The sequence below is a fragment of the Chiroxiphia lanceolata genome, chromosome 1 (assembly GCF_009829145.1).
Source record: "Chiroxiphia lanceolata isolate bChiLan1 chromosome 1, bChiLan1.pri, whole genome shotgun sequence".
In the NCBI taxonomy this organism is placed as follows: Eukaryota; Metazoa; Chordata; class Aves; order Passeriformes; family Pipridae; genus Chiroxiphia; species Chiroxiphia lanceolata.
This window is the reverse complement of record NC_045637.1, coordinates 104,939,004-104,957,125: the sequence shown is the minus strand read 5'-3', so window position 1 is coordinate 104,957,125 and position 18,122 is coordinate 104,939,004. Positions and strand designations below refer to the sequence as shown.

Here is an 18,122-nt window from a genome sequence, read left to right as displayed (position 1 = left end):
GAAGTCCTCAAGTAAGCTCATTCTGTCCCTTCCCTAGTACACATGTTGCTGATAATAATACTCTATATAGATTCAGAAAAAGGTTTAGGGTGTTGTGAAATTTCTCCTAAAAATGTAGTTCTCTACCGTCCCATCTTCAGTGCCTCAGGTGACCACTAATTAAAAGACAATTAAAGCTACAGCAGGTTGCAATGTATAGGCACTACACAGTATTACACAGGTGATGAGCTTTATTAAGCTATCTGAGAACAACTCTTGGTTTCAGAAGCAGAGATTAGAATTACTTCTAATCAATTTTCACAAATTTCTTGCAGTCATTGGCATTGTAATGAAGAAATAATTTTAATAGTTTTTAAAATTGCAATAGTTACGTGGATATTAGTGCAAAAACGCCTTTTTCTCGTAGCAAAGAGTTTGCTGATGAGAGCAATTCATTTGAAACAGAAAACTGTATTTTTCCACAGTATGTGCCATATCCAAATGAAGGGAAAGAGCACTAAATCATGTATTGTAATGTTCATGATTTTGCAATGGTTAGGAAAAGGTCACATTGATGTACTCTGGAAATTTTTGTATACTAGAAACATTAGTAAAATGAAACTATTACTTTTACTTATCTCTTTTTATTTCACAGTGTCGAATAAGCTACTAGGACCTTCTGTTCTATATTTACATTATCATGAATGAGCAATACTGTAGCACTGGATGGATGTATTTTCCTGTCCCTGACACCGCCATGGTGGTATATTTCTAATTACATTCCTACCCTTGAAGAGTAACCAAAAGCTGTAGCTCACAATGAACACAGCAGTTCTGAATAGCAGAAATCTCTTAAATACCAGCAATTCTTGGCATTGTTTTCATGCAGTGTCTGCCTGACTAGTTACTGATACAATTCAAGGTGCTACTTATGATTTAAAAGCTCTAATGGCTCAAGATCTAAAAGGCTGCCTTTTACACCTGTGTCTCAGAACAGATTTGACAGGTGAACAGTCTCTCCAACCCAAATAGGATTGACAGCACTTCCAGAGTTTAGATTAGGCTTGTTTTAAGGTATGCATTATTATACAAATACATACATTAATGGCAGCATGAAACAGCGGTATTATCTCTGGTCTCCAACAGGGCTGTCTACCTATAAGCAGTTGATCTGGGGTCTGCTGCATGTGCCATGCATTCATCCCCCTCTCTCCCATCCGAGCTGGATAAACCACCCCACAGGCCAGGTGTGTCTGGGTTTCTGCCCCCAGAAAAGCTGTGGCAGCTTCAGCAATTGTGATCTCTAAAAAGCCAGAGACACTTTCAACTTTATGATAGTGTCTTCACCTTCACATTGCTGATGCTGAAGTCTGAAGACTTCACATGCACATTTCCAGTGCAAAAGAATGAAGTTTAACTGTTATACAAAACGTTTGGGGAAAACCAGACTTTAAACTTGTTATACAGACATTTGGGGAAAACCAGAGGATATTTCTGTTGTATCAGCTACTCAATATTTTATATCAGAAGTGCTGAGACAACTGTCATGCATTAACAGAACAAAGAAATAATATACTATCACTGAAGAAAATTGTCCCTTATATTTTAATTATCTTATTTTCCTGCCTTAGCATGGCAATGCAGATGACTAAGACAGGATACTTTCTGTGAGAATACAAAGCAAATGTTTAAAAGCAGAAAACAATACATACGACAAAATCAAAATAAGGTAATGCAGTTATATATACGATCTCCAGAGTTTAACTGGTGTTAGAAGGATGTATCTAGTTTAAAATACAGACAATAAAGAAAACTCAAATGTTTTGTTTCTTTTGTAATTAATTTCTATTCCTTGGCTCTTGTGGTAAGCTGCTTCTACAGTACCCCATGAACCGCAGACATTACTGAACTCAATATGTTGATATACAACAGTTTTTGTAAATAGCCATATCTATTTTTTTTTTAACTGATGAACCACTGAGGATACAAAGACCTACTAAGACTAATTGATAGCTGCAATTCAAAAAAGCTTATGAAATGGAATTAACTACTGCTTTTCTAAGAGCATACTGAATGATAGCTACAGATTTGATGATCCCTCTCATGGAAAGCTCTTAGCAATTATTTTTTTTTTTTACAAGAAATATGAATTATGAATAGACTCTTTCTTCCAACTACATTAAAACCAAACCAAACCAAAAACCACACACACAAACTCCAACCAACTGAATTAGCAAATATAATGCAGTTACCTGTCATGTTGCAGTAAACTTTCAAAGGTCCCAGTGCCCCACTACCATCTGGATCTATCCAGTAGTAATTTGAAGTTTTGCCCAAGTGTTTGTATGCTTCACAAGAGAGTTCATGAATAGCTGGAATGAATAAAACAAAACACAGCAATAAGGATTTTCATATCCTGGGGAAAAAATCCATAATGACAATAAATTGACTCTACTTTATATATCAAGAACTATACCTTTGAGATTAAAGTCATGTCACTGACGTTCAGTGAAAACAAAGCATCTTTCCAAAAGATGCAGGAATGATTAAAACTTAAGGCATATCATTTCATTTTTTGACATGTGGGAGAAAGCCAGAGTAGGAAGAGAATTCCAACAACCTGGGGGGAGGGAGGAACAACCAAATCTTTCAAGAGTATATTTAAACCATTTTTGAAAATACTTTGGTTCAACTTTTTTATACCCTGGCTTAAGTTTTCATTATAAATGGAGACACTTCTATTGATAAAACATACTTTAGTTTTCTTTGGAGAGAAAAAGCTTACAACTTGACTCTCAGTAAATTTTAGAATTTTTCATGTTTTATTACCACTCAGAATAACATTAAGTTCAAACTGTAAAACTTCTCATTAATGCAATACCTATCTCTACACAGCTCTTGTAATTATTCTATTACACACCCTTATAACTAATACTCGTTCCAGCAAGGTCTGAAATTTCACAATATTTACTGGAAAAATTTAATTGATTTAGTAGAGGGTTTGTTTCAATTTTTCCTGACTACTGCCTTCTAGTTCAAGTCATAAAAACTGCTTGTCAAATTGGGTTATGATAATAGCTCAGGCATAATAATAATTCATTGTAATGGAAGCCCCTATTTTCTTGGAAATGTATGATTCTTATACAGTCACATGCATTAAATATGAATAATTTTATGCATAGGAAAAGTAAACCTGGTCATTTATATATATTGGTGTGTTATATACATAAAAAACCCTGGTAAATTATATAAATATTTTAATCAAATTTTTAAAAGGAATGTGTAATTCTGCTCTGTTTTCTAAGGACCAGATGGTAAAGCTTTTTTGTTTGGAATCAATCAATCAGCGGCTAAAAGAAATAATGTTTTGTTTAACCAGACTTTCATATCTACTCTAAAAATTCATCTAATTTGTTGGCAATTCTTACAAGCAATCTCCTTGCTAAGACTGGCTTTATTTCAAATGTCAATAAGGACGAGCTGTTTTGCTGAGCTCTGATGATGATGACTGATCACACACACACACATTTAAAGGCTTCTAACCAACTATCAAGACACAGGAAGTAAAGACAAATTAAAAAAAATCTCAAAATTTTGATATTGAATGAACGCAAAGCTAAAGACTGTTACCTGTCTATAAAGATATCTATCTATAAAGATAATTTCCTTGTCAATGCTACAAGAGAAAGTTCCTGGAAAGTTTTATATGTTCATTACAGGATTTAAAGTCAATTTGTACAAAGTAGACAACATTTTAATTCAGTCATTCAGTATTCCAAGCCATTTCCCCTTTCTCCACAAACCAAGGCCAAAATATTTCTTTCATTATCAAGGAGACTTGGCGTCTGTTTTCAGACACTTCATGCAGATATTCATAAGGAATTCATAACCTATTTTGTTCAGAAATATTTCTCTAACTCTCTACACGCTACCTAAACATAACCATAACATACCAGCACTGTCAATCTATAATTGCTGGGACACAAGTTGCAAATTTTAACAGATGCATTCCAGGTCAAGTCAAGAATTGACCAGATACTGTTTATGGTCTTGCAGAAATTTTGTGTTTTCATTTTCAAACTCTTTCAGAAAACTAGGGGAGCTTTGTCTCTGGTATTCACACCTTTATGTAGGACCACATGACATTTTTATCCAAGTTGCTCCTTTCAAGATGACAGGCCAATCTATGCACAGAGATACTGCTACAAATCAGAAAACGACATTAAAGCCTGTTATATAGAAGTCAAGTCAAGTTATGCTGTTTAAGCAGGCACTCATCCCTACTGAATATTTTATAGAAAATTAAAGGGTTTAGATACAACACCATTCTTTCTGTTCTTCTGGAATGGAAAAAATAGAAAGTGTTACATAGGTAATATTTAGTTTCACAGCACAGAACAGGCTGCTTTTGAATGTCAGGTTTTGTTAAACTTCAATATTATGTTGATACCAAATAACAGAAACTAAGATTGCTCTTCAAATGAAGACAAAGAATGGGATATCTAAATAAATTCACTTGTGAAAAGCATTCTTTTTAAGTGTGTGATAGGTTTCTGAGAAGTGTTGTTCATATGTGTAGAATCATAGAATTATTAAGTTCAGAAAAGACCTTCAAGATAATTTGTCCAACCATCCAATCTATTGCCACTGCCATGTTCTTTACCAAGTCATGTCCTCGAGGTGCATATCCACACATTTTTTTAAACACTCTCAGGGATGATGACCCCCCTACTTCCCGGGGCAGTCTGTTCCATACTTTACAACCCCTTTCTTGTGAATTCTAAAGCTCCCCTGGTGGAACTCGAGGCCATTTTTGTAGTTGCCTTAATACTTTATAAAGGAGAATAAACAAAAATGAAAGGGTAAGTTCTAACTCAACGAGCAGGAACAAATACTTCCAGGAGTACAGGAACAAAATAAAGGGATAAGCGAATTTCATATACTGACAAATAACTGATAATTAAGATACAATAGGACACAGCAGTTCATATTCGGGTGTATGAAGACACCTGATGTCAGAAAGAGATCTTATTGTTGATTATGGATGGCAAAGAGTAGCCACTTACATAAACAAAAGAACAAAAGCAGCAAGCACCAGGAGAGAGAGGCAACTGAAGGGGAAGAAACAAGACATGATACCAAGATGTCAAAGTAGAAGATGGAGTAGAAGGCTGCAGAGGGACCTGGACAGGCTGGATAGATGGGCTGAATCCAAGGGATGAGGTTCAACAAGACCAAGTGCCAGGCCACACTTTGGCCACAACAACCCCATGCAGCACTACAGGCTGGGCACAGAGTGGTTGGAGAGCAGCCAGGCAGAAAGGGACCTGGGAGTTTGGACTGACAGGAAGCTGAACATGAGCCAGCAGTGTGCCCAGGTGGCCAAGAAGGCCAGTTGCATCCTGGCTGTATCAGGAGCAGTTGTGGCCAACAGGACCAGGGAAGTGATTCTTCCCCTGTACTAAGCACCGGTGAGGCTGCACCTCAAGTACTATGTCCAGCTCTGGGCCCCTCAATTTAGGAAGGATATTGAGGTGCAGGAAGCGTGTCAGAGAAAGACAAGGAGGCTGTTGAAGGGTCTGGAGTACAATTCTGTGAGGAAAGGCTAAGGGAGCTGGGGTTGTTTAGCCTGGAGAGGAGGAGGTTCAGGGGAGACCTTATCATTCTACAAACTACCTGAAAGGAGGGTGTAGCCAGGTGGGGGGTTGGTCTGTTCTCCCAAGCAACTAGTGACAGGAACAAGAGGAGAACATCTTAAGCTGCACCAGGGGAGGTTTAGATTGGACATTAGGAAAAAGTTCTCCACAAAAAGGTGGTTGGCCACTGGAATGGGCCTGCCCAGGAAGGAGATGGAGCCACTGTCCCGGAGGCGTTTAAGAAAAGAGTGGATGTGGCACTTGGTGCCATGCTCTAGTTGACAAGGTGGTGATAGGTCAGAGGTTGGACTCGATGATCCAAAGATCTCAGAGATCTTTTCCAACCTAGTTGATTCTGTGATCTGTGAGATGATGTAGAAAGGAAGACAGCACAGGATCACCTTATAATTCACTACTTGTTTTTTAAAATTTCTACATAAAAGACCAGTAATGTATAAGACAGAAGGAGACCAGTAAAAATAGAAATTGAGAACTCAGAAAAACCTAGAATAGATGAAAGGACAAACATTTAAGGAACATTGTTTTGGGAAGTGACCCAAATACACTAAAACACCAGAACAAAATAAAACAGAATACAAAGAAGAGAACATGGCAGAATCGAAACACCCTAAATGAGGAAAACTGATTAAGATTACAATAAAGAAGCACAAAAAATTAACAGAGCCAAGAAAAGACAGTAAGCAAAACACAAGATTTGGATATAAAGTTTACAGTGTTCACATGCAAATATCTAGAAATAATTGCATACAACTACATACTGAGAAGGCAGAGGGATAGAGAGAGAAGGGCTTTTAGTGCTGCTTTCTTTGATTTCTTCTGGAAATGGGAAGAAAAACAATAATAAACAACCCCCCTCAGCATAAACAAACAAATGAACAAAAAATCCAGCACCTGAGGACACAAGGGCAATAGATTTTTGCTTTTCAAGGTAGTAGAAGTAAATGCCAAAAATATCTATTTGCCTTTGGTTAGCTGGTCCAAACACACAGCATATGTATTCCTAAGAGACCTCAGAATAGTATTAAACCTCAAAATCTTCCAAGCTGAAGGTAAAACTCACATGCACCCTGGTGTCCAGATAAGCCATTCTAGCTTAATAATCCAGTATAGGTCTGTTAGGTTTTTTTTTTTAATGTTACTTATATTCTTTTTGAGGAGAATAGGGGGAAACACCCCCCCACTACAAACAGCTTCTTCACTCTTAACTTCACATGCTTTCTTATTGCATCAAAAACTGTCTACAAGCCACAAGAGGTGAAAACCTGATTAGAACAGTGATGCAAGGTCTTAGAGTCAGGAATAAAGTATGTAAAAAAACAAATCAAAAACAGAAACAAAAAAGCACCAAAAAAATCCAATAGTCCTTTTAAAGTTTAATCACTTGAATAATACAGATCAAACTGAGACCACCAAATCCATTTCATGCTAAAATTTGAAAGGGTTTTCTCTGTTCTAACATGAAGTTAAAAAGTTTAAAAAAACAAAACAAAACCATTAAAAAAATAATCTCACTAAAACTTTTGGTGTGAAACATCAAGCTTCTTTAGATTTCTTAGTCTAGGTAGAAACTCAAGGGTTGGACTTGGTGATCAGAGAGGTCCTTTCCAACCAGGCCGATTCTATGATTCTCTGAATTAAATAATAGTAAAAGTGACAAAAATAGGCAGTGCATCAGATCCACACAGTCCAGCTATGTCTCTTCAGTACTTTCAACTTAGAAAATACTTAGAAATAGACTGTGGGGTGCTTGGATTTCTGTCACTTAAGCTGGTTACAACTCTTGAGCCCCGAATGGGCTGAAAGCACAAACATACAAGGAAGGGGGAAAAAACCCTCAAGCTTACTCAAGAAATAGTTGCACACTGAAATGGCATACCCGTAGTTTATTTTAAAGAATAAAAAGATCTGTTGCTTTATTAAAACATATATTCTGAAAATCAATTGAAAAATGGAAAATCTTAAAAAATTAGTTTTGATGCATGAATACATGCACACTAAGTTTTTGCTTTGTCAGTAGAAGTTTCTCTCTGTGCAGTACCATAACAACAACTCTATACCCACCTCATCCATTCCAACGCTACCTGGCAGAGAAATGGGGTCTTTCACAATTTTTTTAAATAGGTTAAGAGAACTAGATATCTCAAAGCAAGCTATATATAAAAATGAAACCCCTTTTGTATTCTGACAGAAAGAATACTTGAAGCTGCTGGTTTTCTCTACTACCTCGTGTTTATTATAAAAGTTTTTTAAAAGCTTCACAAAAAGCCAATATGATGCAACACTACTTCAATGTTCTTGTTAGTCGGTAGGACTATGGCTGCAATGGTCAGAACCAAACCTATCTACCAGTTTTTTAAAGTCTGAGTATAAAACTTCGGTAATTTGGAACTCATTATTGGTATGCCTAAAACCAGGAAAATTAAAATAAAGTCAAAAGTTCAGTTTCCAGTTTTAGTTAACTTAGAATAAGAACATGTTGTTAAAGTCAGCCAAAACCAAGTGTGAACAAATATCTACTTTTACATCTCATACTGTGAGAGGTAACCCTTTCAGATATGACTTCAAGATGGAAGCATTGCTAGAAATTCATACTGTATAGATGTACTCTCTCAAAAATGTTCTGCATTGCAAACTAGTTTCTTTTGTTTGTAATAATAAATTATTGTACTTATCCTTCATATAAAAAATAGCTGAAAGTTTAACTAAATCTTTACTCATTAGCAGAACCATAACTTAATATATATTGATTATAATGAGTTTTAAATGTAAATATCTTTTACCAGGTTCCAAAATGTTAGGGGTGCCTTTGTTTATTTGCTGTTGCAAAAGTAAATGCAGTTGGAAACGTCTGCCTTTTAAGGTTGTCAGTTTACAGAAGGTCCTAACACCTTCAGCTAGGAGAGATGAAATCTAAAGTTAATTGTAAATCAAAAACCAAGGAGAATCACCCTCATCAGTCAAATAGTGACAGAAGGAAGAAACTAAAAGTGAAGATGAAATCATCACCATTCTGATACAGAACTGCACATGTATCTAAAATTCTTTGAGCAGTTTCAACACACTTCAATTTCTTTCTAGGTGTAGGCACACTCATCTGAAAAGGAGCTCCGACATGTTAAAGACATCAAATGCAATCTGATCCTGTACAGAGAGGATTCTGAGGTAACCAAGACTTCTGTTTTGGGATTTTTTTCCTTGCTATTTTTGTCTGCTACACAATAATACAATAAAACACCTGGTCTAGTTTCTGTATACCACCAAAGAGCCCTTTCCAAAAGTCCTTCTTGATTTAAAAGTATCTTCAAAATATTTGCTAAAATAACACCCTTCCCTAAACAAAAGTAGGTGGTAAGGAGGAACAAACATAAAATCCTAACTAGACAAAACTTCTTACAACATCATTTAGTTTTTCAAACTAAATTTATGATGGACTCTTAGAGAGAGTAATTTCTGCACACCCAGAAGGTGGATATCCAGCCAAGAGTTGTTCACCACAAGCTGCACCATTAAATTACAGATACTTGCAGCTAGGATGGCCCTGTAGAATTAGGATACCTTAATGAGAAAAAGCACAGGAAGCAGAACTTTAAGTAAAGTATAAGGCTCTAGTAAGACCTTCAAGGCTCCTGGCCTTCACAACCCAGGAAGCAGCCAGCCGTGGCTGCTCACGTTGACATCCCAGAGCAGTAGGAAGATGCCAGAACACTTGGCTGGCTGCAATACTGAGTTTCTGTGCCCAGTCTATGAGCACTTGGAAACTGCACCTGAACATGTCAGCAACTGCAGTGAAGTTCACATCCAGGAAGTAAACTGAGTTTCTCAGTGAGCTACAGCTTTATGCACATCCTAAACATGATCTGCACATGAAAAGATTAATTTTGAGATTTAAAGTAACTTTAGGAAATTTTGGGGGGTTTTTTTGTTTGTTTGGTTGGTTGGTTTGGTTTGTGGGGTTTGTTTGTTTCTGTTTGTTTGGTTTGTTTTTTTTGTTTGGTTTTTTGTTTGTTTTGGAAATGGATCTACTGTGATGCTAAAGAATTCCAGAAATTTCTTTCTAAAGAACTACAAAAATTCTAGATTCAGTTACAGTGCATTTAATTACAACCAAACTACTTCCATCCAGGCAAAACCTAAGGAATAATGAAGTGTCCAAAAGTGACATGCCCTTGCCAATGCAATATCAAAATTAAAGACAATGGAAAACAGAAATCCTGCATCTCCTGGCTTCACGTATAACTGAAAATTCAAATAAATTAAAACCTCTAAACTCCTGACAGTACTACTTACAATTTGTATGCTCATGTTGCATCTGCAAAAATATTAATTTTCTTCTACTTTTAAAGAAATGTTGCTATACATGAACAACCATTCAGCAAAAATGCAATTTTCACCCATAAATGTCATTAAGCAATTGGAAAATTTCACTCTAAATAAGAGAACTGGGACAAATGGGAAGGTACCATGAACAAGTCCACCAAATCACAGCTGTATTTGACAGGGCATATGCATAATTTTTCCAGTTGCAGTGAAACCAAGATCAAGAACTATTTCTCAGCCATGACTAGGTTACCACCACAGCTGGAAGTTGAACTGAGGCACTGTAATCCCAAGAGCACAAACAAGACCAATCCCTGGCATGTTCTCATACTGTTACAGTGAAACTGAGATTCGTTTGTTTTTTTCTGGGTTACGTTCATCTGGGTTACTTGGTTTACTCTCACAGTTAGCTGGGACAAACACATGAATATTAGGAGCTCAAAGCTTCATCCTTTCACTGTCGCCATGTGAGATTAGTAACAATCTTTCATATACCATACAACTGTTTTACTCATGACAGTTCAAATACAAGTTAACTTAAAGCTTAAAGGTTTAATTCTGTTACTCTCAGCATCACATTAAATAAATTCTCCATTATTCTACAAGATGTTGAGGGAAAAGGTAGTTCAATTCCTCAAATTATATTTAAAGCAGTAAGTGCTGAGACAAAAAGCAGAATCTTTTTCATGATTGTAATTAGTATAACAACAGAATCACATGGCTGTGATGAATCTCAAAGACAATCTAATCTACCTCCCAAAAAGGCTAAATTACATCCATGTATCATTCCTGACATGCTCCTGTTCAAAATTATGTAAATTCCTCAACACATCAAGGCAGCCTAGAGCTCCACCAGCCCTCCAGCATCAGCATTTCTCCCACTCTCCACAGTGTGAAGCTACTTTGATGCAATTTAAACTCATAATTTCTCTTTCTATATACTATTAATTTGGAGAATAATTTACATCCCTCCTCCTTGCAGCTATCTTTTGTCTATTTGCTGACATGAATCTCACCTCTACGTTAAAAGGCAAAGTTTGCTAATTTTGACCACTGGTTGTGTTTTCTAGGTGCTAAATTCTTCTTCTTTCTCTGCTCTGGGCTGTCCAATTTTCATGAAGTTCAGCACATGAAAGTGGACAATGCCCAGAACAGTGGGATTAATTTGCACATTCCACAAGTTATACTTCTGTTAATTCATTCCCAAATAACGTTTTCTTTATTCACAGAATCATAAGCTATGAAGTACAAGGTAAATAAGCCATCCAAAAATCCCACTTCTACAAAATTGAATTAAAAAAAAAAACCAACAAACAGAAAACCGCCAAAAAACAAAACATGCAAAACTAAACCAGCAGTTTTCCTCAAACATTATTTCTACAGTTGGTTAACAACTTCTAAGCATAGTCCTTCCTTTGCACCTCAAAATCCTTCAGATAGCTTCCAAGAGGAAAAACGTTGTTAGGTTTGATATATATACAAATAATAGTATACATATATTATATACTTATAAGTCATGTACTATATAAACGAAAAACTATAAAAGCAGACACTTTTTTTTAATTAGTTGGGAAGGTAAACTAACAGAAGGAAATTCAGTACTTTATGGCTGGACTAGTATTCATTTCAGTCCATGGTTGCACTGGTTGTCATGGCACTAAAACTTTATAACAACAAAACTCCTTTGTGACTGAGCATAAGCCTGCTTCCCACTGCCATTGGTCTAAGCTTCAGCCTTCTGAAAGCTCCTATATCTGCTTCACACTCTCCCTCTGCCTTCTACTGTGAGATAATTAACTTATAAAGGGTTCTCATCATTAGTGTACTATTCGAATACACCCTGCAGAAACAGAGAGAAAATGATAAAGCAGTAAAAATAAAAATACTGTTATATGGAAATTTGGCAAATTTGTGTCAAGTTGACTCTAGGCTCATTTATGTCAGTGATAAACATGACAATTACCATTGTGGTAACAAAGGGAACAAAGCAGAGGTTTTGCCATCAGAATGAGAAAGAGAGCATGAGTTTATTTGCCACTGGGATAATAAACAAAATTACTGGTTTAGGGGTGAAAACTACAATTTGAGTTACCACATAGTAGTGTAACCTGGAATTTGCTACAAATACAGATAAAAACATCCAATTTATGGCAAAACCAAAGGTGCTTACTTCATTCTTTGCTTTGGGCGGGGGGGTGGGGCAAAGGGAGATTAATTTAAACCTAAATGGCTGATCCAAAATGGATTTTTAAACAAATTTAACAGTGATTTTAAATTAGGAGCCATAGATTAGGCAATTAGCATCCTTGTAACAGTGTCAGCCTACAGACTTCACAAGAAAGAAGTATAATTACACACCAATTTTTAACAAGGTGCTTTTGTGAATTAAGTCATTTAAGGGTATATACACACAAAAAACAAAATGAAAAAAAAAAAAAACAACCAAAAATACCTGCCCTACATTCTAACATGTTTCTTTGTAACTGAAATAAACACGTTCAGGATTAAAAGAGAGAACTTCAAGTCATGTCAAACATCTCCATGTAAGGTACACTCTCATTTTAAATCTGGGTAGTGTTACACATTTGTGTAGCTGTAATTCATTACTTGGCCCTGAATCTGAGAAGGGCAGATTGTCAAAGAAACTCATAGATATTCACCATACTTTGTTGGTCTTCCAAGAGGCCCAGCCACAGAAAGCTTCAGAGCTGCCTGGAGCTCATTTGAGCCTTGTCCAGCTGGGAGGCAATAGGAACACTGTCAATATCATCTTGTCCCCTTCTTCCCTCCTATCCTTCTCTTCCATGCAAAAGGCTTCAAGGTTTGTATAAAAACTAATTCTGAAAAATCCATACCCTGAAAGAAAAGTGTGATTTCTGCTCCAATTCCCACTTTGTATTGCTAGGGCAATGGAAAGGAGAAGAGACAAGGTATAGGCCTGGATTTACAGTTTCCCAGCTGTGTAATACAAATCGTTGGTTATTCTCTACAGCGAACAGAGGTTCTGAAAACCTCAGAAAATGATACAAAGGCCAAAGTACGGGAGATAATTCCAGTAAATTTAGGTCAATGTTACTGAATATCAGGAATCTTATTTTAATACAAGATATCTGTAAGTGGCTGCAAATAGCAAAGATGCAGAATCAGCCAAAGTATTTTCCCTCACCAAGTTTGTGCTGGTTCTTCCCTGCCTTGGATATAACAGCATTTGATCTGAACTTCCTAATCAGTGTTAAATAACACTCAACTGCACATGGAGATATCCTCACTACATAGCTTTAAAAGAGACTAGACATCATTTCCTGTCCCTTTCCCTCCTTTTCCCCACCCCAGATCCCTAAGTATTTTTGTATCTGATCTTCTGATAACCAGCAATCCTGTGAAGGTAAATATGGTACCTTTCTAGGCTATACTTCCTGAATACAAGATTTACTTGAGTAAAACTTCAGAGTATTGGAAAAACAAAGCAAAACAAAACAGAACCAATAACTGGTGAAATAATATTAGAGTTTTTAAAGTCTCATATTAAAGGCTTATGTGTGAAAAAAACCCAAACAACTAAACCACAACAACAAACAGTAGTTTACTTACAAAAACATTCCTATACACACAGACTGACAGACACCTAACTAAATAGTGGGTTTTCCAGAGGAGCTGAGCACTTATTTCCACCAATAGAAAAGAACTGAAACATTATGAAAACAAATGCTCATATCAGCATTTACATTATCTCAATCAAAATGTCCTCTATCAACATGACACCAATTCAGAACCAATGCATCATGTTTGTCATTTCCATTAATCACTAAGCAACTTGCAATGCCAACAATTTTAACTGACATAAAAATATCAACAGAAACATCTGCTCCATATCCCCTTTTTTCATGCTTTCTCTCCAGTGCTTTCAATTGGTAATGACTGTGTCCTGGCAACTTACTGGAAATAATTTTCACATCTTTTTCACATAATGGATGAACTGTGAAATTAGTAAGATGTTAGATGGGTACCTTTGAGGTTGCCCTGGTTGGCACACACTCTCTTTGGTAGCTATCTGTTTCAATAGGAGCATTGTAGAGTATTAATTTAGACTATTTACTGAGGGAATGAGAATATGGAGAAAGTGCCAGTTTCTCTGGAAAAACACCCATCTGCACACCTACAAAGGAGCTCAGAGAACAAATGGCAGAAGAGAAGCCCAAATAATACCCTGTCAGGCTGTTCCCAGGTCCACCACAGGAGCTATCAGCCCGTTAAAGGCCCATCTGCGCAAGCCCAGAGAGGGCCCAAATCAAGGATACAAACAACCTGTCTGAGGCACAGCCTCAGCTCCAGTGTCTGGGCATGGAGCCCATCATCATGAGCCATTTGGTAACAGCTCTCCCTAACACCTTTCAGACTAAAGGGGTTGCTACCTTGGAGTAGAATTAGCACAGAATCACAAAATATGTTGAGTTGGAAGGGACCCAAAAGGATTGAGTCCAACCCTTAGCCTTGCATAGGGCCATCCCCAAGAGTCACACCATGTGCCTTGCATATCATCCAAACTTTTCCTGAACTCTGCCAGACTTCATGCTGTGACCACTTCCCTGGGGAGCCTGTTCCAGCACCCAACCACCCTCTGGGTGATTAACTTTTTTCTAATATCTAACTTAAACTTCCCTTGACACAATTTCAGGCTGTTCCCTTTGGTCCTGTCACTGGTCACAATAGAGAAGAGATCAGTGCCTGCCTCTTCTCTTTCCCTCACGAGGAGTTATAGACTGCAACAAGGTCTCCCCTCAGTCTCCTCTTTTCCAGGCTGAACAGACCAAGTGACTTCAGCTGCTCCTCATATGGCTTCCCCTCAAGGCCCTTCACCATCTTCGTGGCCCTCCTCTGGACGCTCTCTAACAGCTTAATATCTCGTATTGTGGTGCCCAAACTGCACACAATATTCAAGGTGAGGCCACCCCAGTGAAGAGCAGAGTGGGAAAATCACCTCCCTTGTCCAGCTGGAGATGCTTTGCCTGATGCCCCCCAGGACACGGTTGGCCCTCCTGGCTGCCAGGGCACTGCTGACTCATATTCAACTTGCCGTCGACCAGGACCCTCACATCCCTTTCTTCTGTGCTGCTTTCCAGTATCTCATTCCCCAGTCTATATGTACATCTAGGGTTGCACCATCCCAGGTGCAGAATCTGGCACTTTTGCTTGTTGAACTTCATGTGGTTGGTGATTGTCCAGCATGGAAAACATAGCTCAGAATTGCACAGGACTTATAGGATATTTAGGGATGGAACTACAGGCAGAAAAAGAGAGAGTGTTAGGTGATTTGGAGGAGAAAAAAGTAGAAAAAAAAAAAGGGTAAGTGTAAATGTAAATGGTGATCTGGTCAGTATGCTTCTCTGGTTGTATCCTGCATCTGATCAGCACAGTCTATCCTGCTTTCTTATTAAATTCCTCTCTATATACCCCTGGGCAAGGGGGTCCTGTGTGCAAATGTGTGAGTATGCAGGTGTGGATGACAGCAGGTGGAGTCAGATCACAGGCTGGAGGGCCACTCTGTCCATGGTGCTGGCCACTGAAGCAAGTGCAGGTGTGACAGTGTGTGATGGCTAGCGATGAGCAAGCTGTACTAGCCAACAAACAGGTGAGGTGGCCCAGGAGCAAGCAGGGATGAACAGTTCTCTAAGGATCATCTTCAGAGGTGAGAGCACTTGGGTGTTCCTAAGGGAGGGTTATATGTGGGGATCTGGAACATCCTGACCACCTCTGAATGTGTGTGCATAAAATGGCCTGTACCAGTAACTAGAGTGGAACTGCTGTCCCAGAGGTTGTATGTCCAGGTGACAAAAAAATGGGGAAACTGGGATCAAAGTCTGCTACTGAGCAGACTGAGAGCCTGAGCCCTGCTGTGGGGCGGATCCACTACGTACATATGTACATATACTCATTCTAGTAGGCTTTGATCCTCCTTAGCCAGATTGGGAAGCAGGGTGAGGCCATTGGTGCTGTCCATGTCTGTAATCTGTAGAACCGGCCATATGTGTTTTATGCACACATGACTGCTGGGAATACATCTTTAGTCGGATCTGGGTTTATCGAGCTGCAAGAGCATCACCTCTTTTGGGTTGTTCAATCTGTCATATGTTTTCTTCTAGCAGAAAGTATTGCACAGTATATGCTTTTCAAGAAGCATATTAGGTCAGAATGTAAGATTTGTCTCCTGTAATCATTCCTCCTACGGTTGCAATTAACTCTTTACAGAGCCCTTATTCTCTGGGCTTTACTCAGCTACACTGATATTCAACACATGTCCCTTCTCTGTGATCAGTAACATTCTGCTTGACAAGCAGTTCAAGTGATCAAGACCTTGCTGCAGCTCCCAGCTTCTGCCCAGTAGAGCTTTCTAACCTGTAAAATGTGTTTGATGATGGTCATCCAAGCTGCTGGAAGAAAACAAAGACTAAGTGAAGAAGAAAATAATCAGAGCAGATGACTAGAGAAAGAATTATGAAAGGAGGAAACAAACTTTTGAAGTTGACAGGAAACCACAAAGACATTGAGAAACATTAATATGGGGGAAACAGAAGAGGCTTGAAAGGGAGAGGCATAGTCAAGATTTTCAGAAACGCAAAACAAGTTCTTGTAGCTCAGTTAACCCAAGCATCAGTCTGAGAAATTCAGTGATATTTTTAGTGCTCTGAAATAACAGTGGCAGATATAAAGAAAAAAAATGGCAAACAGCACATTATGTTTTCCTCTCTGTTTTAGAGCATCTACAAATGCCTTCTGAACCTAAAAGTATACTGAAAACATCATATAAAGTACGACAACCACAGTTACAAGAAAATTTAAAGTTTTCTACACAAGTGATTAGGTCATTAGGGAAGATGGATGTGATAAATGAGCTGACATAAAAGCTACATAGGGATACATGGGCTTAAAAATTTGCAAGATTAGAATTAAAGACTGCATGCTTCAGGTAAAATAAAATTAATAATGTTAGATACAAAGCTAAGTACTTATGTACATTTAAGTTGTATAGTTAAGACTTTTACTGAGAAAATGAGAAACTACAAACTACCTCAACATGTTTCAGTATTTCTACTAATATTAACACAAACTTTATTTATGAAACAGTAGCATCTTCCATGTTTTCATAAACTTAGCCGAAAGGAAACATAGATGGAAGATTCCTCAGGCTTCCGTAAAATATTTAAAGAGTTCAACTAACCTGTTATTACTTCTGCTGAAAGACTTGTCAAGCCAAGATAACTCTTGACTATCCTACCTAAGGTAAAATTTTAAAGCAATAGTTATGAAGCATGACTGATACCAAGCAACTACTTTTGCCAACAGATTTTTGTCCTAAAACTTTCCCTCCTTTATCTCTCATTTAAATTACAGCATATTAAGAAGGAAAATAAAACTCAAAACCCCACCAGACTAAAACTACAAAAAACCACCACAGCTCTTGCCTTTGAATGAAAAGGGTCAATGTGGACAAGTGATTCTTAAGGAGGGCACGTACAGCTGCCATAAATCCACATTACAGTATACTGAAAAAAATATTATGATATTAGAGAAAGGTAGTGTGCATAAACAGGAATCAAGCTGTATCAAAAACTCCACAACCTGAAATATATAATCCAAAGAGAAGTATCATAAGAAGACTGACAATAATTATCTCTATGCTTATTTACTCTGAGACCCATACACTTAAGGTTATAAAGATAAGCATTGTTATACTAGGTATTAAGGCAAATTATATACAAAGCACCAGAAGTATCTCAGGGTTTCACTCCATTTAGTAAAAAAAAAATTTCTCAGTCCACAGTCCTATCTGATTGATTATATGGCCTTCAACACATGGTAAAATTCATTACAAATGTAGAATTTATGAAATCTTTCTGCTTTAGGTGATGTACATGGGAATGCTACAAACCCTGGATAATGTCTGGTTATCCACTGGTACATAGTGTCTTTTAATGGCAAGCATAATTAAACTCAGTATATGTTCCCCTATTTGAATTTTTAGAAAAAAAAAAATTTAAAAATTACATGTGGACAGATAAAAATATGTCTGCATATATCCGAAGAAGTTCTCATTACTTCAACTATGTTACTTCTTTAGCAGTTGATATTTGCATTAACTTCATTTTCTCACATCTGAGGAAACTAGGATTA

General features: G+C 37.5%; 1 protein-coding gene across 2 annotated transcripts in view; it reads right to left on the bottom strand.

Annotated features, from left to right (window-relative positions):
* The window catches only part of CNTNAP2 (contactin associated protein 2), a 1,030,565-nt gene that overhangs the window by 333,934 nt on the left and 678,509 nt on the right, over positions 1-18,122 (bottom strand). For both annotated transcript variants that reach the window (XM_032681831.1, XM_032681841.1), the window contains one exon: positions 2,232-2,351. In XM_032681831.1, coding sequence (XP_032537722.1) covers positions 2,232-2,351 — 120 coding nt within the window. The remainder of the gene's footprint in view (positions 1-2,231; positions 2,352-18,122) is intronic.